The sequence below is a fragment of the Danio aesculapii genome, chromosome 6 (genome assembly GCF_903798145.1).
Source record: "Danio aesculapii chromosome 6, fDanAes4.1, whole genome shotgun sequence".
NCBI classification, from domain to species: Eukaryota; Metazoa; Chordata; class Actinopteri; order Cypriniformes; family Danionidae; genus Danio; species Danio aesculapii.
In genome coordinates this window covers 47666280-47690172 of record NC_079440.1, presented here as the reverse complement: position 1 = coordinate 47690172, position 23893 = coordinate 47666280, and the positions used below count along the sequence as shown (strand labels likewise).

The following is a 23893-nucleotide window of genomic DNA, read 5'->3' as shown; positions in this document are numbered from 1 at the left end:
TACAGCATTTCACTCTAAGACACTGCAAGTAAATATTATAAAAATCCTAGCAAATGCAGATGGGATCTGAAGGAAGCAGCTGTTTGATGTCATTTTCACTGGGGATTCTGTGTTGAAGCCTGCATCTATTAGTGAATTAGTGATCGAAGCTGTTGCACATGGTATTTGAGCTTAAAATAGAGCCTTTTAAGTGTTACTGCCTCATAGAATGCGGCAGAGGTCCACTCAATTTTTTTTTATGCGGACGTGAATTATTGATAGCTGCATTTCCTGATCGCTGATGTCCAGCAGCTCACTGCAGCAGTGTCAGCTCTTGCTTAAAAAAAAAAATACAGCATTTTATTCAGCCATAAACTTTCATGCCACCCCATTTTCAAACTAATTAACTAAAAAAAAAAGAACGTCATCTCTTTCGCAATGCCAGTTCGATTTCTGCGCACTTAATTTGTGTCCTAATTGTCTGTAAATGATTTGCAATTTGGATGTTCCCAGGAAATCCGGTGTGAATGTGCGAGTGTTTATTTCTCATGCCTGAACTCTATTACCAGGAGTCACTCGCGGTGATTTAAACTAATTATAGAATTAAATTACATTTTCTCCTTTCTGATGTATTAGAGATGACAGATATGGAATGGAGAGGTACCTGCAGCTTTGGTGCGAACGGGTTTAGATGGCACGCTGGGCTCCCCAACCCCCACGCTGTTGATAGCCACGACTCTAAATTCATAATCTACCCACGGATTGAGATTCACCGCCGTCGCATGAATCATCTGTCCAGGCACAGAATCAGGAACTAGGATTAAAGAAATTTGGAATGGAAAAAATCACATCACTGAGTAGCCTAGAATAATTATTTTGCAGACATATTTTGGTCTTGAACGTTTCTTTTTTTAATCTACCACAGTAAATCTACATGAATCATATTTAAATGACTCACGCAAATCTGGAAAAGACTTGACTATACCGGTTTTGACTGCCTGCCATCCAATGGAGAATGGAGTTCTGGCTTGCACGATGTAGAGGGTAATGGGACTGTGGTTGTTAGATCCATGGCCCCAAGAGAGCTGAGCAGTCCTGTCTGTGACATCCCCCACCAACACGCCCACTGGAGCACCAGGGGGCCCTAAAAACACAGCCAACACAGAGACAAAAAGGACTCAAACTTGCTGCGTATCCTCATCAGAGAAGGGCACAGCAAGGTGACCAAGTACTATGCAATGTGAGACAAGTCTGCCCACAAAAGGCGACATGTTTAATATTCAGAACCAGGGAGAGAGATCCTTCACTTGATGATGGAAACACAAAAGGTTCTGAAGAGCACGGAGCAGGGAATTAATGCATTGATTTCAGATACTCCTGTAATCATTACTTCAAGAGCCGAATAGCAGAATATAACAGAAACAGCAGGGCTTTTTTAATTTATATTTGATAAATGCTCAGAAAAAGTGTAGAATACTGAACAGGCTCCACGGAGACGCACATACCTCTGACTATTAAATCTGCTGCTGCAGACACGCTGTCCACTGCTGTATGAACCATGCAGACGTACTTCCCAGAGTGCTTCAGCTGCACGTTTCTGATCATCAGATCCCCAGAAGATCCCTATAAATAACAGAAAAATGACAGTCAATCCATCTATCCATACACCTATCTGTCCATCAATCAAACTATCTATCTATCTCTCTGTCGGTTTATCTGTCTGCCCGTCCATTCATCTACAGTATCTACTAGCTCATCCATCCTTCCCTCAGTCTGTATCAACCATCCGTCTATCAATCCATCTCCTTATGCATCTGTATATCAATCTATCACTTTTCTTTATAACAGTTCATCTATTCATTCATTCCTTTATTTATCACTCCTGTCTAGCCATACAATTGTCAGGCCATCAATAGGTTCATCAATCAGCTGTCTATCATTCGACCTGTACTTTCATCCATCCATCCATCCATCACTTTAAACACATCTCTGTCTGTCTACCCATACAACCATCTGTCCATCAATTAGTCTGTCTATCATTCTACCATTATTACATTCATCCATCCATCAATCTGTCTGTCCATCCATCAGTCCATCCATCCATTCACCTATCAACCATCCATTCATTTCTTATGCCTCTGTATTTCAAACTGCCCATCACTCCACATAACATATAACAATACTTTCATCCATACATAACACATATCTGTCTGTCTACCTAGCCAACTATCAGCTCATCAATCTGTCCATCAAACAGCTATCTATCATTATACCTGTACTTCCATCCATCCATCCATCCACCCATCCTTCCTTCCATCCATCCATCCCTTTAACCATATCTTTTCACCCATCCAGCCATCTGTCCATCAATCAGTCTGTCTATCATTCTACCATTATTCCATCCATCCATCCATCCATCCATCCATCCATCCATCCATCCATCCATCCATCCATCCAAATACAAATACAAATACTAAAAGCCCCACCACCCTCAAAATAATAAAAGCCCAATTTTAGAGATGCTATTGTGAGAACGTTGCTTTCAAGGTCAATATATTGTTCCTATATACTCATATGCAACTGCAGTAATAAAAAAAAAACATAATAAAGTATATGAATATAGTATTATATACAAAGTCTCACAGTAGCTCTGTATTTTCATATATTTCTGTAAATGGTCTTTAAAACAGTATGGGGCATTTTGTTTACTTCATATATTGTGGAAAATAAATGCTATACTGTAAGTTAATTCACATAATTTTAAATACATTATTATTGAGAAGAATAAACAATTGTGATAAGGTCTGAACAAATCCTTTAGAAATCAAATCCATCCATCCAGCTCTGTATTTTCAACTATTTCTGTAAATGGTCTTTGAAACAGTATGGGGCATTTTGTTTACTTCTTCATATATTATGAAATGCTATAAGTTAATTCAAATGAACTGTGGTATTAGCAGCATTGTATATATTATGGCAATTCTCCAAGTTGAGATCGTTCAAATGCATTATCATTCAGAGGAATAAACAATTGTGATGAACAATGTCTTAAGCAATCATTTAGAAATCAACTAATGTCAAATAATTTCTTAGAAAGCATTCTCAAGTACATCATTATAATCCTTTCAAATTCTAATAGATGTGTTGCTTCATATTTTTATAATAAACATAACAAAAATATTTCAATGCTTCAGCATTTCTCAGAACTTTCGTTCACATAATAACTGCCAATTTCTTTCTCACTAAATAAAAGCATTTCTTTCTTGCTAAATATGTTTTAATACCATGGCACTTTTGTAAAGGAAATTTAAAAGTCTCAGAAATGAAACATATTTTGATTTCTGAAACATTTGAAAAACATCAGGGAACAACTGGTGGTCACTAGTCACAAAAGGTCACTCTGCTCCTACATTTGATTAGCACTTCAGTTCATATAAGGTTTCTTGAACTCGCTTAGACAAGCAATCCTTCAGCCGAGACTGCCATTGGTGCATTTGATCAGTCTCTCCAGGATCTCAAAAGCAATACTTGGCAACCTGAAAAGCTCTGTGGATGATATACACATTAAGAGAGCGGGTCCTGTGGATAGCTGTTTGAGGTTCACTGTGTGTTAAACAGACTGCCATGTAAATCCTGTAATCAGACAGATTTGTGCGCCTATGTTCACAGAGCAGCCAGGTGCCCTTGTACTCAAGTTCCCCCCATTGCTAGCTAGCTGAGCTCCAAAAAAAAAGTTATAACACCAAGAAAATCTTTCATCACTCACATTCCTCAGCCCCTGAGTGTTTGCAAAGAGGAATTCAAGGCTACAGTAATTCAGAAATACAGCTTTGAATTATAATGACTGACAGAAACGCACCCCTCCAATCATCCCTAAGTGATCGTGTCGGCTGAAATCGATGAGCTTCCCGTTGAAGAACCACTTGAAGATGGGGTGTAGAGTGGAGTCTTTAGATACTTCACAAGGCAAGACAATGCTCTCCCCTACTGTGGCGTCCATACTCAATGGAGGGACTGTAATCTTGGTTGGTTCTGTCCAAAAACAAGATACATGTTTTGAGCGAGATACAAGAGAAGAAGGAGCAGAAGGTCCTTCAGTAATGCATTGGTTTTTGAGAGTTTTTAGCCATTTATGAATACAATATATACAGTTCAAATTCTGAGCACGAATTTACTTGACAGATACTTGAAGTAAAATAAAAACCTAACAAAATTGTGTTTCACTTTAAACTTCGAGGTCTTTGAAGTGCACAGCTTACTAATGCACATTTTACAGAATTATTAGCTTGAATTGGTAAACGTGACTATTTTGTTGTGCATAAGACTAAACAAAAATGGTATATTATTGTGTATATTATTATGAGTTCACCCCTTAACGGATACGAATACACCACAATCAATATATTAGAGAAGAAAAAAAGTAAAAATCAAGAGAGTCATTCATTCATTCATTTTCGTTTCGGCTTAGTCCCTTTATTAATCAGGGGTCGCCACAGCGGAATGAACCACCAACTATTCCAGCATATGTTTTACACAGTGGATGCCATCCAGCTGCAACCCAGTACTGGGAAACATCCATACACACTCGTTCACACACATACAATATGGCCAATTTAGTTTACTCAATTCACCTACAGCGCATGGTTTTGGATTGTGGGGTAACCCGAGCACCTAGGCGAAACCCACGCAAACACAGGGAGAACATGCAAACTTCATACAGAAACTGGTCCAGCCAGGTCTCGAACCAGTGACCTTCCAGTTGTGAGGCGACAGTGCTAACCACTGAGCCACAGTGTTTCCCCCAAGAGAGCTATAAAACACATTCAGTTTAGTTCAAACTTTGCAGTTTGTATTTTTTTTTTTTTGCAATACATGATTTGAATTTAAATTCATTATATTTCTAGTCCTATGTTAGATTAACACATATTATAATATGTGTAAGCATATTATATATAGGAGTAGAATATATTGGCTATATTCACATGGATACAGAAATAGATACAGATATTTATTTTCAAAAGGTGAATACTTATTTATGCTGTGCTTGTGTGTGTATATATATATATATATATATATATATATATATATATACCTACCTACATACATACATACATACAGATATTACCCAGTTTCAGTTTAACAGAGAGAAGATTTTTTTCAACACATTTCTACACATAATAGTTTTAATAACTCTTATTTTATCTTTGCCATGATGACAGTAAATAATATTTTACTAGATATTTTCCAAGACACTTCTATACAGCTTAAAGTAACATTTAAAGGCTTAATTAGGTTAATTAGGTTAACTAGGCAGGTTAGGGTAATTAGGCAAGTTATTGTATAATGATGGTTTGTTCTGTAGACTATCGAAAAAAAAAATGCTTAAAGGGGCTAATAATATTGACCTTAAAATGGTTAAAAAAATAAAACCTGTTTTTTCTCTAGCTGAAATAAAACAAATAAGACTTTCTCCAGAAGAAGAAAAAATATTATCAGACATAGTGTGAAATTTTCCTTGCTCTGTTAAACATTATTTGGGAAATGTTTAAAAAATTATTCAGACTTCAACTTTATATACACAATATTCTTTTAAAAATATTTCCCAAGTAACATTTTCAAAGTAATTTCTATAGTATGTTTAATTTATCTTAAGTAGCTTAAATTTGGCTGGAGTAAAATCAGTTTTTAAAACAATTCTCAAGTTAGTATTATTAGCCCCCTAATATATATATATATATATATATATATATATATATATATATATATATTTTTTTTTTTTTTTTTTTTTTTTTTTCTCGATTGGCTACAGAACAAAACACTTTTATAATAATTAACAAAGTTAAGCCTTTAAATTGCACTTTAAGCTGAATACTAGTATATTGCAAAATATCTAGTGAAATATTATTTACTGTGATCATGGCAAGACAAAATAAATTAGTCATTAAAACTATTCTGTTTAGAATTTTGTTAAAAAAATCTTTAAAAGAAATAAAATTTACAGCAGGGCTAATAATTTTACATGAATACACATACACTTGTTGATGCACTGACCAAATAGAGTGAATCTGCCTCATTTTAAAATTAATATTCAGTACTGCATTTGAATAACCCTACATGCCATCAAAATGTCTCAAAACATGCATTTGTAATGTCACAAGTTATTAAAGGAGTAAAGTGAGAAAAAATATAATCATCAAAACTTGCAACAGCAGCATATTTTTAATTAAACATGCAGAAAGTGACTTGGGGAGATGAGGAGAAAATCCGCTCCCGGTGCTGTGGACGACTGAGAGTTTTTTCACACCAACGGCTGGACCAATAACTCACACATGACAAAAGCTTGGATGAGTTATACCTCTGTCAAACCGGCAGGAACATAAAACAACTATATATTTCATTATCAATTTCATGCTTGGGTTGCTCACTGTTTTTCCAGTGGTTCTCATCCGGTTTAAAGCATCCGCTTAGAAGCAAGAGAAATGCGCTGTTTGTGAAATGTGAAAGGTGTTTTACCTTTGACCACTAAAGTCCCAGAACTGCTGGATGTACCAAAGGGGTTTCTGGCGACACAGGTGTACCTTCCTGCATCGGATTTGGTAATGTTAGTGATCCTAAGAGTGCCGTCTTCTAAGATGGTCCGCCTAAAATGGCAAATACAAAGTATTACAACAAATATCAACAACTAATGACATACTGCTATACTAATACAGATTGTACATGATTTGATCATTTTAAGCAGCTAGAAATGAGATAAAATGACTAAATGTTAATAATAATACAAAAAAAATAAAAATAAAATGTAGATATATACACACTCACTGGCCACTTTATTAGGTACACCTGTCTAACTGCTTGTTAACGCAGATTTAAGTGACTCTGAACATGACTTGGTTGTTGGTGTCAGATGGGCTGCTGTGAGTATTTCAGAAATTTCTGATCAACTGAGATTTTCACGCACAACCATCTCTAGGGTTTACAGAGAATGGTCCGAAAAAGAGAATACGCGGCAGTTCAGTGGGCACAGATGCCTTGTTGATGCCAGAGGTCAGATGGCCAGACTGGTTCGAGCTGACAGAAAGGCAACAGTAACAAAGAGGAATAATAGTAACAGTAAATTACAACCGAGGTATGCAGAAGAGCATCTCTGAACGCACTGAGGCGGATGGGCTACAGCAGCAGAAGTCCACACCGGGTGCCACTCCTGTCAGCTAAAAACAGGAAATTGGACAATAGAAGATTGAAAAACGTTGCCTGGTCTGGTGAGTCTCGATTTCTGCTGCGACATTCGGATGGTAGGGTCAGACAAATCTGCATCAACTGCTTGATGCTATCATTTCAAGATGGACCAAAGTCTCTGAGGAATATTTCCAATACCTTGTTGAATCTATGGAATTAAGGCAGTTCTAAAGGCAAAAGGGGGTCCAACCCAGTACTGGTAAGGTGTGCCTAATAAAGTGTGCCTAAAAAAAAAAAAAAAAAAAAAAAATATGTGTATATATATATATATATATATATATATATATATATATATAATATAATTATATATTATGTATAATTAAAACTGAAAACGTAATTTTTTTATTAACAGTAAAAAAAAAATCAAATGTTTATATATATATATATATATATATATATATATATATATATATATATATATATATATATATATATTAAACATTAAATAAAATATATAAATACAAATATATATGTAATATGTAAATGTATTTTTTATAATATAATATTACATTTTAATTGTAAAATTAATTAAATACAACAACGAAGATCATATTATAAAAAAACTTGAATGTCATGTGACATTTTCAAATATTTACAACAAAAATAATCTATAGTAATGGCTGTTTAATTTATGCACAATTTACAATTACGTAGTGTTTAAAACAAAAAGACATGTGAGTTAATAATTCAGTGAATGACTCATTTACACAGTGACATGCTGCCACCTACTGGAGGTTTTGTGTGATTAGTTTATGTTTGATGGGTCTAAAAAAATCTAAAAACAGCTCAATATTATTTAATTAAAATTCCCCAACAGAACAGTGTATTATAAAACTGGTAGACTAAAAGCATTTTCTGTTTAATCTGGTACTGGAACAGATAAAGAAATAAGCATTAAGGTAAGAAATAAGGTCTTTAACTCAAGATGTTCTCTGACACACAGTCTGCTCAGGTAGTGCTTTAATGTTCAAGGATACAGCAACCTTTTCTTCCTTTTTTCTTGCTGCCCAAAATGAATTCTTAAAGAAACAGACCCAACTATACAGCAGACAGAAAAAAACTTGTATTTTTCTCTCTCTGTATGCTCATATTTCATTTGAAAAACCATGAAAGCTGTAAGAAATCATTTAGATTAAATAACCATTGGCAGCATTTTCAACAGGATACAGTCAGTCAGTGGGATCCCAAAAGATGAAACACAGATGAACACCAAGCGAATAAAGTGAGGGAGGAGGACGTAAAAGAGAAGCTGATTCATTCTGGTTTGAATTTCTACCTGCGGCCTTATCATTATCCAACATGTGTAAGATGTTATCGACACATAAAAAAGGCGTTGGCGAAAAGGCAACACGAGCAGATGTGATTACGGCTCTCCTGTAGAAGTTTGTCAGCATCATGTGAGGAGATGTTGATAACGTCTGACTGAAAACTGACTTCGCAATGGAGCTGCAGCGGCACAAACAAAACATTCTCTGTCGCTCTGCTCAAACTCAATATTATTAGAGGTGGCTGTTCATAGAGGTTATAGATTTTTCATAACCCCTAAAACTTATTTGGCAGATATGAATGATGGCTAAAATGATGTGGGGTGTGTAGAGAGTTGTAAAGAGTTTTGTAAAGCATCATTTGTGATGTGAAATTGCAAATTATTTAGGTGAACAATTAATCCATGTAAGTTAATCCACTAAAAAAAGTTTGTTTTTATAATCTACAATCAAGATCTGACCATTTGCTTTCGTGTTTGAAGTGCCAGTATTTCTTTGTTGACATCAGTGTGTTGGCTTCAACCACAATACTGTTAACCACGCCCCTTTTACAGTTAGTTTGCTATGATGCAGTAACTAAATCAGCAGACTATCATCTGAAAAACATTGCAAGAATTAGATACTTTGTTTCCAGTGAGGACTTAGAAAAACTTGTTCATGCTTTTATCACCAGCAGGGCGGATTACTGCAATAGACTCCTTACTGTCCTTCCCAAAAAGACAGCGGCAAGCTCAAAAAGAAAAAATTGTGACCAGAACCAGAAAATCAGAGCAAATCACACCTGTCCTCAGGTCTTTACACTGACTCCCAGTAACATTCAGAATAGATTTTAAAGTATTTTTACTTGTCTATAAATCGTTAAATGGCCTACGACCTCAATACAATACAGATATTCTCACTGAAGAAAATACAAATAGATCACTCAGATCATTAAGATCAAATAAATTAGAAATTCCAAGAGTTCAGTCAAAGCAGTGTAAATCAGCCTTTAGCTACTACGCCCCCCGCTGCTGGAATCAGCTTCCAGAAACGATCAGATGTGCTCCAACATTAGGCATGTTCAAATCAAGACTGAAAACACATCTGTTTAGCTGTGCCTTTACTGAATGAGCACTGCGCTACGTCTGACAGATTGCACTATCATGTATTTCTTCTTTATTTCATTATTTTATAAAGTGTTTAACACATCTTAATCTGTTTTTATCTGTTTTAATAATTTTTATAATCATTTCTGTTTTCTTGTTTCTTTTATTCCTATTTATGTAAAGCACTTTGACTTACTATTGAGTTTATAATGCTATATTAATAAACTTGCCTAGACCTAATGAAATGATGTACAAAAAGAAAGCCCCGCCCCTACCCAATATTCAGTTTCGATTGAAAGTAAATCAAAATGTCAAAAACTTCAGTTCACACAGACTAAGTACTGAGCAAATTTAAATAATACAAATAAAACGTGCTTTAAAACTTGACAGTGGAACCTGAGACATACATATTTATGGACCAGACTTCGCTCTTGTGATGTGGAACATAAAACCGAGGCAACCATCTTGACCACCAAGGCAATGTACTTAGGTGCAATTTACACTGGTGCACTTTTGTTTTAAAACGCATAAGTTTTATTGCAGTTATGTCTGGCATCAACATTATTCCAGCAACTTTCGACTCTTTAAAGCCAAAGACCCCATTTTAGATGCTTCAGTGTTCAGCTTCAGTATACAGTTATCCCCAATCACTTTTCTGACTGGTCTTCTGGCCTATTGCATATTGTTCCCTGATTTGAAAAGCCACTCTCATATGACCATAACACAACTGGTAGACTTTAAGTATAGATGATGACAAAAATATGCTCATGCTATGAATGGTAACGCATCATATGTTTTAGGTGATATAGGGTGGACGGAGATAATTTTTTTGAAAAGCAGTCAGAAAGCCTTGTGAATGAGGAGGGTTTTCATGGTAAAATGCAGATTTAAAGAGAAACCACACACTTTAGAATACCTTAACAACCACTTGGCATCACTGACATATAGCACTGAGGTGTTTACAGAGACCCCAGTTCGATTCCTAGCTCGAGGTCCTGTGCCAATACTTCTGCTCCCCACATTTTCTTGTCTATAATCTCCACTGTCCTGTCCAATAAAAAGTGAAAATCTCTAAAACTATATAAAAAATAAAACTTAGCAACCATTAATGCCTAATTACCTAGCAACCACTAAAGCAATCCTTAAGACTATTAAAAAAAACCCTTAGCAACCATTTAAAACTAATAAATGAAGAATTTAATTCTGAAACACAAAGCAAACACTAACGCAACCATAGCAACTGCCAATCAATACATTACAGTTACAGAATCACAAAGCAAACACTAACGCAACCATAGCAACTGCCAATCAATACATTACAGTTATAGAATCACAAAGCAAACACTAATGCAACACTAGCAACTGCCAATCAATACATTACAGTTACAGAATCACAAAGCAAACACTAATGCAACCATAGCAACTTAGAATCAATACATTACAGTTACAGAATCACAAAGCAAACACTAATGCAACCATAGCAACTTCCAATCAATACATTACAGTTACAGAATCACAAAGAAAACACTAATGCAACCATAGCAACTGCCAATCAATACATTACAGTTACAGAATCACAAAACAAACACTAAAGCAACCATAGCAACTGCCAATCAATACATTGCAATACAGTTTTGTAGCAACATCTTTTTACATTACCTTAGCAACCATTTACATTACCTAACACCTGTCTGCTGCAGATTCTAATAACTGAGGACGCCAATACAGTGATTATACAAGCAATTACTACTAAGCGCCACTATAAAATACAGAACTTTTTAACTGAAGGAATGTTTTCTTAGTTCCTAGGACTGTTTTCTGAAAGAATGGCTTTTTTGTTTGTTTGTTTTTTGCATTGCAGGATTTAAGGATGATATTAGTTAAAGGAACTTTTTTGTGAATGCAAGCAGAAAAAGTTCTGAAAATTTTCATCCATTATTATGAAATTCATTTTAAAAAAAAAGTTTGTTTATGATTAGGAGAAAACTCGTAAATGTGCACAGTTGAGTTCTGATTTTGCACGTTCGCCTCACAGCAAGAAGGTCACTGGTTCGAGCCTCAGCTGGGTCAGTTGGCATTTCTGTGTGGAGTTTGCACATTCTCCCCGTGTTAGCGTGGGTTTTCTCTGTGTGCTCCGGTTTCCCCCACAAGTCCAAAGGTTTGCTAAAAATTGACTGTAGTGTATGAGTGTGTGTGTGTGAATGAGTGTGCATGTCCACACTTAGCGATGGGTTGTGGCTGGTAGGGCATCCGCTGCGTAAAACATATGCTGGGTAAACTGGCGGTTAATTCCACTGTGGCGACTCCAGATTAATAAAGGGACTAAGTAGAACAGAAAATGAATGAATGAAGTCGATAGTTAGAGGTTTTCAGCTTTATTCAGAAATATCTTCCTTTATCTTCAACAAAAGAAAAAAACTCATAAAGGTTTAAAATCACTTCAGGGAGAGTATAGTGGGTACATTTTTATTTTTGGGTGAAGTATCCCTGGGATCTGTGAAAATGACTAAAAGCAATCTATTATGCATGCCAGGCCAGTAATTGGTAATAAAACTTATTTTAAGTTTATTATATGTTTATTATTATTAATTCAGAACACCACAGCGGAATGAACCACCAACTATTTCAGCAAATGTTTAATGCACCGGATGCCCTTCCAGTCACAACCCAGTACTGGGAAACACCTATACAAACTCGTTTACAAACACTCATACACAATGGACAATTTTGTTTATTCAATTCACCTATACCGCATGTCTTTGGACTGTGGGGAAAACTGGAGCACCTAGAGGAAACCCATGCACCGGGACACCGGGAGAACATGCAAACTCCACACTGAAATGTTAACTGGCCCAGTCGGGACACAAACCAGTGATCTACTTGCGGTGAGGCGACAGTGCTAACCATTGAGCCACCATGCCACTTCATTATTTATTCATTCATTCATTCATTTTCTTTTCGGCTTAGTCCCTTTATTATTCCGGGGTCACCACAGCAGAATGAACCGCCAACTTATCCAGCACATGTTTTACACAACGGATGCCGCAACCCATCTCTGGGAAACATCCATACACACTAATTCACACTCATACACTATGGACAATTTAGCCTTCCCAATTCACCTGTACCACATGTCTTTGGACTGTTGGGGAAACCGGAGCACCCAGAGGAAACCCACGCGAACGCAGGGAGAACATGCAAACTCCACACAGAAATGCCAACCGACCCAGCCGAGGCTCGAACCAGCAACCTTTTTGCTGTGAGACGACAGCACTACCTACTGCGCCACTGCCTCGCCTGCTTTATAATAATAATAATAATAATAATAATAATAATAATAATAATAATAATAATAACAATAATAATAACAATAACAACAACAATAATAATAATAATAACAATAATAATAATAATAATAATAATAATAATAATAACAACAACAATAATAATAACAATAATAATAATAATAACAATAATAATAACAACAACAACAACAACAACAACAACAACAACAACAACAACAACAACAATAATAATAATAATAATAATAATAATAATAATAATAATAATAATAATAATAATAATAATAATAATAATAATAATAACAACAACAACAACAACAACAACAACAACAATAATAATAATAATAATAATAATAATAATAATAATAATAATAATAATAATAATGTTTTAGGCCCCCAAAATCTCAAATTTTATGTAAATGAACATTTTTCATTTTAAAATATTTTTCTTTTTTAATGCCCTCTGACTTGAACAGTTCTGATGAGCCATTGTGTTTAAGAAAATAACTAATAAGTCTGATTGGCTATTTTGCTCAAAGCTACAAAAACATGTTTTACCTTTAAAGCTCAAACCCAAACGTGGACTTAAGTGTTTGCCAAATCTCCAGTATGCTATTATTAGGCCACACTTTTCAACTGAGGCTTTCTTATAGAGTGCTGAGCTCCCCTGTAGAAATGGGCTTGACCTAATCAATGAGGCAGTGACTTTTAAAAGCACCTCGCAACAAACTTAGAACTCGGCAACAACCGTGGCTTCTGTACCACTCACTTCTTTCTCAGAAAAAAGTACAGTTTTATTCCATTCATGTATATTTCATATAACCGAAGAAAACATTCACGGGAAGCAATTCTCAGAAGTGCTTCATCTACCTTGACGTACATCAACAAACAATGCTGCATGCTTTTTTAATAAGTAGAAATGGAATGGAAGGCATGATAGATAAACAAATGCAGCAATGTAAATATATAACACCGAGATCCTCTGTGACCTTCTCCCAGAACAAATCAAACACGAGCGCAGCAGACCTGCCAGCTCAGAAATCAAACAATTTCAGCCGCAGCTTTTTAAAATAAATATGTATTTACTGTGGCTCAGCGAACATGCTTTACGGTGGGAGCTTGCCGCTGATTTATTGACAAAAATATCAAACGCTGAGCGATAGAAGCGTAGCGGCTAGACGATCCGTGAGCAATGAGCTGCAAAACCAATAGAAAAAAGGCAAGAATGATCTGGCTCACGGAACCAAACTTCTGACCACACTGAGCCGCATTTATATTTGCGTCAAGACATGAAGGCTTAGTAATCAGTCTCTGATCCTTCCGCTCCTGACCGCCCGGCGGAATACAATGACTAATCGATGCTTCTCTTTCACAAGTTATGAAGGAAAGTCTCACAGAAAGTCTACATATTGACTTGATGCAAACGCAGGAGTGTGAGCTCCTACATTAGATCGACGTGTTCATGTTTGCACCTCTTCCAGTTTAATCACTGTGTAATTTGCTTTGTAAACATGTCAGACTTAACAATCACACATATTTACCCACAAAGCTTCTTTCTGTCTGTTCCTTTATTCATAACTCATGTATTGTAGCCGTCAATTTGCGCTGAAGGGCACAGGTCATGCTGTGCTTTAAAGATTGACTGAGGTTTTTATGATTCCACTAAAATCTTTTCTGTTTTGTATGTATATTAAAGATGTAATACAGTACATAACTCATTTCATGGGGCTGCCACTAAATAACTAGGTTTGACTTACTGGTTTAAACATGCAATGTTTATTTGCAGATTCTGCATATTGTTTCTATTATATCAAGTAATATTTAATATTTATTATTATATATACAGCAATATATACAGCAATGCAGTGCTGTAAGGTTAAAAAAGGTTACAAATAATTTGTTTATGTTTAACAGAAGAAAGAAACTCATAAAGGTTTAAAAGAACATGAGCAAGAAGGTCAAGTCCAATATATAGAGTTAAAGTCAGAATTATTAGCCCCCTGTTTTTTTGTTTTTTTTTACAAAGAGATTTTTTTCAACACATTTCTAAACATAATAGTTTTAATAACTCATTTCTAAAAACTGATTTATTTTATCTTTGCCATTTTGACAGTAAATAATATTTGACTAGATATTTTTCAAGACACTTGAAGTCGATGGGTTACAGAACCAAGCATTGTTAAAAATACCCTTTTTAATGTTTAACAGAAGAAAGAAACTCATAAAGGTTTACAAGTACATGAGCAAGAGGGTTAAGTCCAACACATAGAGAGTTGAAGTCAGAATTAATAGCCCCCTCTTTAATTTTTTTCCCCATTTTATGGAGAGAAGATTTTTTCAACACATTTCTAAACATAATAGTTTTAATAACTCATTTCTAAAAACTGATTTATTTTATCTTTGCCATGATGACAGTCAATAATATTTTACTAGATATTTCTTAAGACACTTCTATACAGCTTAAAGTGACATTTAAAGGCTTAACTAGGTTAATTAGGGTAACTAGACAGGTTAGGGTAATTAGGCAAGCTATTATAACGATGGTTTGTTCTGTAGACTATCGAAGAAAATACAGCTTAAAGGGGTTAATAATTTTGACCTTAAATGGTTTTTAATAAATAAAAAATTTCCGTTTCGAAATAAAACAAATAAAACTTTCTTCAGAAGAAAACATATTATCAGACATACTGTGAAAATTTCCTTTGTTAAACATCATGGGAAAAAAGAAAAAAAATCAAAGGGGGCTAATAATTCCAACTTCAACGGTAGGTAGGTAGGCAGGTAGGTAGATAGATAGACAGACAAACAGACAGACAGACAGACAGACAGACAGACACAGTGTCCCAATTCCACCAAATGTACAAAAATATGAAACAAAGTATCAAACAAAATTCAAACAAAGAAAATATAAAGGTGTATACAACATAAAACCAAGAAAACTTGTATCCAGTGTTTACTTGTGTCCACAATACCTAACAAAGATTGTGTTCGGCTCTGCCACAGCATGCTCACTAGCCAGGTAAACTGACCCCGTTTTGGAGTCTGGCTTCTCCTTTTATATGCCAGACTCCGCCCCCTAGACCAGAAAATTTCCGGACAAATTAAGTAGCTTTTTCCATTTTACCAAACAATCCTGCCACAAAAACATCTTTCAACCTAAACCACAAAACAGTCTCTAAAAGATAACGACACATAAAACAAACATATCCTGAGGCATTCCCACTTCTGGAAATGTGGAGGAAACTGACCAAATGCTGGTGAAATGGTGCGTGCATCGTCACTCATGGCTAACTGAGGGAAAAGGAATGTCGGTAAGTACCATTGTGTGTGTATATTGTGTACCACAGTGGGGAGAAGTTCACTTCTTCACAATATCCAATATATAATGTCCTTGGACTGTTAAACATCTTATAGTTATTCATTCATTTATTCATTCATTTTCTTTTTGGCTTAGTCCCTTTATTAATCTGGGGTCGCCACAGTGGAATGAATCGCCAACTTATCCAGCCCATGTGTTATGCAGCAGATGCCCTTCCAGCTGCAACCCATCACTGGGAAACACATTTATTCACACACATACACTACGGACAATTTTAGCTTAACCAATTCTCTTATATTTATTATATTTCAAATATTAAGAAAGTGGGCTAATAATGTTGCCTTTAATTGTACATTTGAGTTTTGAAAAAAATTAAATAAAATAAAAATAAAAACTCAATTATAATTAAAAAAATTAAAAATAAAATAGTATTATTATTATTATTATTACTTTTTCCAATTTGATAACTAGATTAAAATATTTAATAAATAATAACTACAAGCCACTCACTGAATTAAACATGCACTGTTTTTTGTGCATATACTTTCAATATATATATATATATATATATATATATATATATATATATATATATATATATATACATATATATACATATATACACACACACACACACACACACATACATACATATATATATATACACACATATATATGCACACATACATATATATTTTCCATGTTGCTGCATACACACAATAAAAACAACAGTAAATTGTACAGTATAGCATGCAGTCAAGAGTGTGTTACAGTAGCAGTTCAGTTTCAGCCACTGGGAGTCTGTCAGACAGTATCAGATACACAGTCTTGCACCTCTAGTCTCAGTTCTGTCAAACTTCCCCCTTTCTCCCTCATCCAATAATCACAGTGTCCAGCGAGACCCTGGGCAGCATCAGTGAGTCATGGCTTGTGTGTTCTCTCTCAAGTCCAGATGGAGCTCCCATTGGTTATCACTCCGTCCCCATCCATTACTGGAGATCAGACACTCGTCCCTCTGCCACCTGTTCTGACACGGCCATGCTAGAGTGCTCCTGTCCCGCCGAAGCCCCACAGGACAGAGGCAGAAGCAGGGTGTATTAATTAGTGTTCCAGTAGGCACTCAGTCTTGTGTGAAAAGTGCCATCAGGAAGGATGCTGTTGGTTTTGAATGTGCAGCATCTGTGCCTTGGTAAACTTGTGTTTGGTATAGGGGGAGGGGGCAATTAAGATTGAATGAAAATATGAAAAAAACAGAAAAACCAAAAATGCTGCTGTAGGGTGATGGTTTGGAAATAGTGACTGCTGAGTTGGCAAATACATTGGAATTATTACATGTGGGGAAAATTATTATTATAATTATTATTGTTGTTGTTGTTGTTATTGTTATGGGCAGTAATATATTAATTTTACATATTCCTCTTAAAGGCGTTTGTCCAACTGGAATCAGCTTAAATGAAATTTTAACTTGTCAGTTATAAGTTAAGGATATAAACAACTGAAAATATCATTTGGAGCTTTGATTATTTATCTTATTTATTTATTTTTTTTAATCAGCAAAGACAAATTGTAAAGTATTTTGTGTTTTAACAATGAAATAAATAAACAAACAAACAAACAAACAAACAAACAAATAAATAATTTAAGATACATACAAACATATACATATATATATATATATATATATATATACATACATATATATATATATATATATATATATATATATATATATATATATATATATATATATATATATATATATATATATATATATATATATATATATATATATATATATATTGAAGTTAGAATTATTAGCCCCACTTTGATTTTTTTTTCTTTCTTAAATATTTCCCAAATGATGTTTGACAGAGCAAGGAAATTTTCACAGTATGTCTGATAATATTTTTTTCATCTGGAAAAAGTCTTATTTATTTCGGCTATAATAAAAGCGGTTTTACATTTAAAAAAAAAAACTTTTTAAGATTAAAATCAAATGGTCCAGAATCATGCATGCTTAATTGTTGTTTCCACAAAAAATAAGCTTAATAATGATAAAATAAATAAATAAATAATAATAATTTTAATAATAATAATAAAAGTAAAATTATCAAATTATCAAATAATTTAAACTGATTGAGCAACTAACCAGCAGCTTACATTATTATTATTAATATTATTATTATTATTATTAGTAGTAGTAGTATTACTAGGTACTATTATATTTATTATTAATATATAATATGTTAATTTTAAATTGAAATCATTCATTCATTTTCTTTTTAGCTTAGTCCTTTTATTAATCAGGGGTCATCACAGCGGAATGAACCGCCAACTCATCCAGCATATGTTTTACATAGTGGATGCCCTTCCAGCTGCAACCCATCACTGGGAAACACTCATACACTGTCATATTCACACAAATTGTAATCATATTTTACAATATTATTTTTTATAGCTTTTACTGTTTCTACTGTTTCTGATCATATAAATGGTGAAACTTTCAATACATAAATCATATAATGCTATCATATATGCTGAATGAACAAACAAATTAATATATTAAAACAGATCCAGATTAACCTACAAATACAAACTTCATAAATATAAACGTAATGTTTGGCTGAAAGTAATTAAAGCATAAAATGCTAAAAACTTGGCATATGACTTATCATACATCAATCATACAGTACAAGCTTAATTGTCATTTCCACAAAAATCTTAATAATAATAATAATATTAGTAATAATAATGATAATAATAATAATCAAATAAGTCAAATTATTATTATTATTATTATTATAATTTATAGCTATATTTCTATACATTTATTATTCATATAATATAATTCATATAATATAATGTTAATATTTACAGTTTTTTATTGTAATCATATTTCAATATATTATCATTTTTTACCGTGTTTCTGATCATATAAAGGGTAAACTTCTTTCAGTACATAAAATCATAAAAATGCTGAATGAAAAAAACAAATGAATGAACGAGCGAATGAATGTGTTACTAAAACTGATCCAAATGAACCTACAGTACAACAAACTTCATTCATTCATTTTCTTTTCGGCTTAGTCCTTTATTAATCAGGAATGAACCTCCAACTTATCCAGCATATGTTTACGCAGCGGATGCCCTTTCAGCCGCAACCCAACACTGGGAAACCACTATACGCACTGTAAACCATAAAATGATCACAAAATGGCATTTGACTTCAAAAAACCATTGGACGAAAGAACACCCTCTGTGTGATCGACCTCATGTTTCCTCAGAATTGTGAACCACAGTCAGTGCAAACAAACCTGGGGCTCTGGGGACCACAGGAGTGCAAGCGGCTCGTTTATTGGCTGACCTGTACTGTACTGTAGTGTAATGTACCTCTTGCTGTCTTTCAGGAACTCTGTGCCTCTTCTCCAGGAGTATGAAGCTCTGGGCGACGCATGCGGACGGCATTCAATGATCACTTCACCACCACGCTGGATCAGAGTTGTTTTCTTCACAGGATTCTTGGAGAAGTCTGGAGGAGAAGCTGAAACAGAGATACAGTTGAAGTCAGAATTATTACCCCCCCTGAATTATTAGCCCCCTGTATATTTTTCCCCCCAATTTCTGTTTAACAGAAAGAAGATTTTCTATTCAAGATCTCCATTTTCTAACACATTTCTATCCATAATAACTGATTTCTTTTATTTTTGCTAAGATGACTGTACATAATATTTGACTAGATATTTTTCAGGATGCTACTATTCAGCTTAAAGTGATATTTAAAGGCTTAACTAGGTTAATTAGGTTATTTAAGTTAGGGTAATTAGGCAAGTTATTGTACAACCGTGGTTTGTTCAGAAAAATCTGAAAAAAAAAAAAAATAGCTTAAGGCACTAACAAAAAATTCCGTAGAGAGTTGTTTGGATTTTTGTCGCTTTCTCCCTCTGTTGCTCTCTCTCTCCCTGTCTGTTATTCGCTCTTGCCCTATCACCTTTTGTTTTGCTATTTTCTTCTTCTCAGGTATCTGCTAGATTGGATCCCCAGCCTGTCACTCCTCATTAGGGCGTTTCCTTATGGACCAATCAGGCTTTGTTCTGCAGAATTTTATATTTGACAGGCACGTAGTTTATTTAGTGCTTTGTTCCTTTTGTTCCTTAATAGCCTCTTTCACACATACAGACCTTTCCGGAAAATTACCGGCAATTTTCCGGAAAGGTCTGTATGTGTGAACAGGCCCTTTTTGAAAATACCGGTAAATTCGTTCCGGCTATTTTCCAGAAAGAGAAGTTGTAACATTACCGGTAATTTGGCGGAATGCTGCGTTGTGTGAACGCAGTAGGAAGATTGCCGGAAAAAGTGCATTCACGTCTAGAACGTGCTGACGTAAGACGTCTACTTTAGCCAATCAGAACATTCAAGTTCGCGCGGTTTGTGAGAATAAAAGCCTGTGAATGTTTTCCCAGATACACTTAGCTGCTGTATGTTAGTCAGATAACATTTCTATGTTCCTTCTTAATGCCAACTGTTTAAATAATTATCGATAAAATGCTTATGATAAGCCGTTGTTTATTTACCTTTAAGCTCTGACGCGTTGGCACGTAAAGCAGCTGGTGAGCGCCAGCATACACAAATATTATGAACATCTCGACATGCGAAAGTTTTTCTTTGTTTTCATCAAAGTTGTTCACAACACTGATCCATCCACAGAGTTTGTGATGTAGTCAAATGTTTACACATACGAGCCCTGCCGTTTAGAGGTCATTTCTGCTTAATGATGTCAGAATTTACAGGTATTTTGTAATGGATATGTGAATGGTCTTTTCTGGAAAAATTCCGTAACGTCCTCGCCTGTGTGAACAGCGCTCTTTTGAATTTACCGGTAAAGTCGTTCCAGAAATTTTCCGGATATTTACCGGTATCACTGTGTGAAAGGAGCTATTGTCTCTGAACTAATCCAGATATCTGTAGTCTCAAAATTGTTCAAAAGTGTATCATTCTTTTTTGGGGAAAAGGGAATAGGTTAACAGGTCACGTGGCATACATTTTGCCAGTATGTAAGATAGGTAAGTGTGTGAGCGCTGCTTTTTGTATTTATGTTTATTATTTTAGAGAGTGTACTCTATTGGATTTGAATATGTTAAAGATTTCAGTTTATTCTTCACATTTTTATTTTCTTTAGTAATTTTAGAGGGGATCTTGTGTTCTAGTTTATGTCTCTGTTGGTTTTGTTTAGTTCTTTGCTTTGGCGCCACTTCCTTTCCCCCCCTGTAACTTTTGATTTGGTTCTATTTCTGTGAGTGTTTCTATTTATTTTCAAATGTACTGAACAAAGCTCATACTTTTTTGTTGGCTTTATTATACTCTCTTAGAGAGGAATAAATGAATTGAAGAGTGTTTGTCCTTGTTTATTTCCATCCATTTTCTTCAGTTATAATATATATTTTTTTAATGTAACATTTTCTCTCCCTGGACACCTTATTAAATCGTAACAGGGGGCTAATAATATTGACCCTAAATGGATTTAAAAATAATGTACAACTGCTTTTTTTTTCTAGCCGAAGAAAAAGAAATAAGACTTTCTACAGGAGAAAAAAAATATTATAGGAAATACTGTGAAATAATTCCATGATTTGTTAAACGTAATTTGAGAAATGACTTCAACTGAATGTTCAAAAATATTTAGCATAACCTGCATATTTAACTTTTATTTTATTAGTGATGCATTAAAATTAGTTTTTCCTTTTACTAAAACTAAAAAATGTTCATTAAGCTGAAAAACGCAACAGTTTATTTCATTTCAAATAATTAAAGTTTAATTAAACCTTCAAATTAAAACAAGTTACATAAAAGGCAGATTTTATTTAAATGTTTTAAAGATTTTATTATGTTTCAAGCTGTTGCTGAAACATGAAGCTTTTAAACTGTGGCTGACTTGTTTGATGGCACATAAAATAAATAATGAAACTTTATTTTTCTCTACTTGAATAACACATTTATGGCAAATGAAGGGCTTTTTATAAAGATATTGTGACAATATCATTGGCAGCTTTTTGACTAATGTTAATAAAATTGTCATTGAATATATAAATATGTCAAAATAAAAGTGCTTACCCACAACTTTGAGCTCAGCGCTGGCATAAATCACTCCGTTATCATTCTCTGCCAAACACTGATACATCCCAGAATCCACCAGGTTTATGTTGGAGATGGTCAACCTGCCACCATCAACACGAATTCTGTCCTGAGCATAAACAAAACTATCAGAAATGACTGTGAGCTGCGCTAATAAACTTCGTAGAATTGATCATTATAACAGTCAAAAATAGGGGGAGGGGGGGGTGGGGGGGTGGGTAGGGGGTTACATTAGAATGTGCATTGTTTCATTTTATTTAACCCTTTAAGATTTAATTAATTATAACAGTAGTTTCTATATTAAAACCCCATAACCAGGCATATCTAGAAAATTAATGGTTTGATGACATATTACAAGACTATATTTAGAATCACAGTTAAGTTCAGAAATACTAATTGTAGTAATTGGCATTTTAAATTTATTCAAATATATCTGACACTTTTTTACCAAACCACTTGGTTTTTAATAAATTAAAATATAATACAATTTAATTTGATAATTTCATATTGTTTAATTATAATTAAAGGTTGACAGCTTTTACATTTTTTAAAAATCTAATTATTTGCATGATTCAGTGATTAATTCATCGTTAAATCAAACTAATCACTAATTAAACTGCATATTAAATTTCGCTGAGAAATTACACCAGAAACAAAATTCATTAAATCATCTTTTATGCAATACGGAAAAACATCAACATGGCATTTACAAAGAGTAACAAAAATATATTTTTTGGCTCCAAAAACATCAATCCTGTTCCAAATTAACATTTTTATCATTATAATTTTTTTTTATAATAAATAGTAATAAATAGTACTTTAAAGGGCACCTATGGTAAAAAAAACTTTTCAAGCTGTTTGGACAGACATATGTGCATGAATGATGTATAGACCATCATATTGGGGTGATATAAGCACATTATTTTTTTCAATTTATCAACATAAAAAAACGGTGGACCAATTGGAGCGGTTTTCAAACCAACCCAACTTTACGTAGGAGTGCGGTCCCCCCGCCCACCAATATTGATTGACAGACGCGTCATCATATCCTCAGTTTGTCGATTCATGTCCACCATTTTCAGCGTGAGTTGAAGCGATATCACTAAAGGAACACCCTAGCTCTATTTTTAGATGCAAGGCTCATTGGGCTCAACACAAGAGCAATATTCTCCACATTATCGCTCTAATCGGAATTATTGGTTGTATCTTTAGGTAGGTGTGCAAACATGTGTACTTCTCATTGAGTCTACCTTATACTTCAGCATTTGCATTTCTCGCGATCCCAGAAGCTCCTTGTGATCTTAACTAGCATGCGTTTTAGATTTCTTAACATAGGTTTCTATCAGGGTACACTCAAGTCGACGGCTGGGCGCCGCGGGCCGCTGAAGACTTGAAGCGCCGTTGTGTGTACCCTGATAGAAACCTATGTTTAGAAATCAAAAATGCGTGGCGCGACGATTCGGGACACTGTTTCTGCCGCACCACAGAGAGTGTCTGGTGTGCCGTGTCGCGGCGCATCCGGTGCCTCAGTCAAAGTTAATTCAGTGTGCGTGGTTATTAGTGTCTGTGTACAAGCTC

The 23893-nt window shown here is 34.5% G+C and overlaps 1 protein-coding gene across 2 annotated transcripts in view; it reads right to left on the bottom strand.

Annotated features, from left to right (window-relative positions):
- Positions 1-23893, bottom strand: part of LOC130231029 (contactin-4) — a 212125-nt gene that overhangs the window by 33396 nt on the left and 154836 nt on the right. Inside the window, exons 10-16 of one of the 2 annotated variants that reach the window (XM_056460398.1) lie at positions 22295-22424; positions 19577-19727; positions 6493-6620; positions 3839-4011; positions 1485-1602; positions 965-1123; positions 644-793 (exon numbers count right to left, since the gene is read on the bottom strand). In XM_056460398.1, the coding sequence (XP_056316373.1) occupies positions 644-793; positions 965-1123; positions 1485-1602; positions 3839-4011; positions 6493-6620; positions 19577-19727; positions 22295-22424 (1009 nt within the window). The remainder of the gene's footprint in view (positions 1-643; positions 794-964; positions 1124-1484; positions 1603-3838; positions 4012-6492; positions 6621-19576; positions 19728-22294; positions 22425-23893) is intronic. The other variant, XM_056460399.1, reaches the window with a different exon arrangement.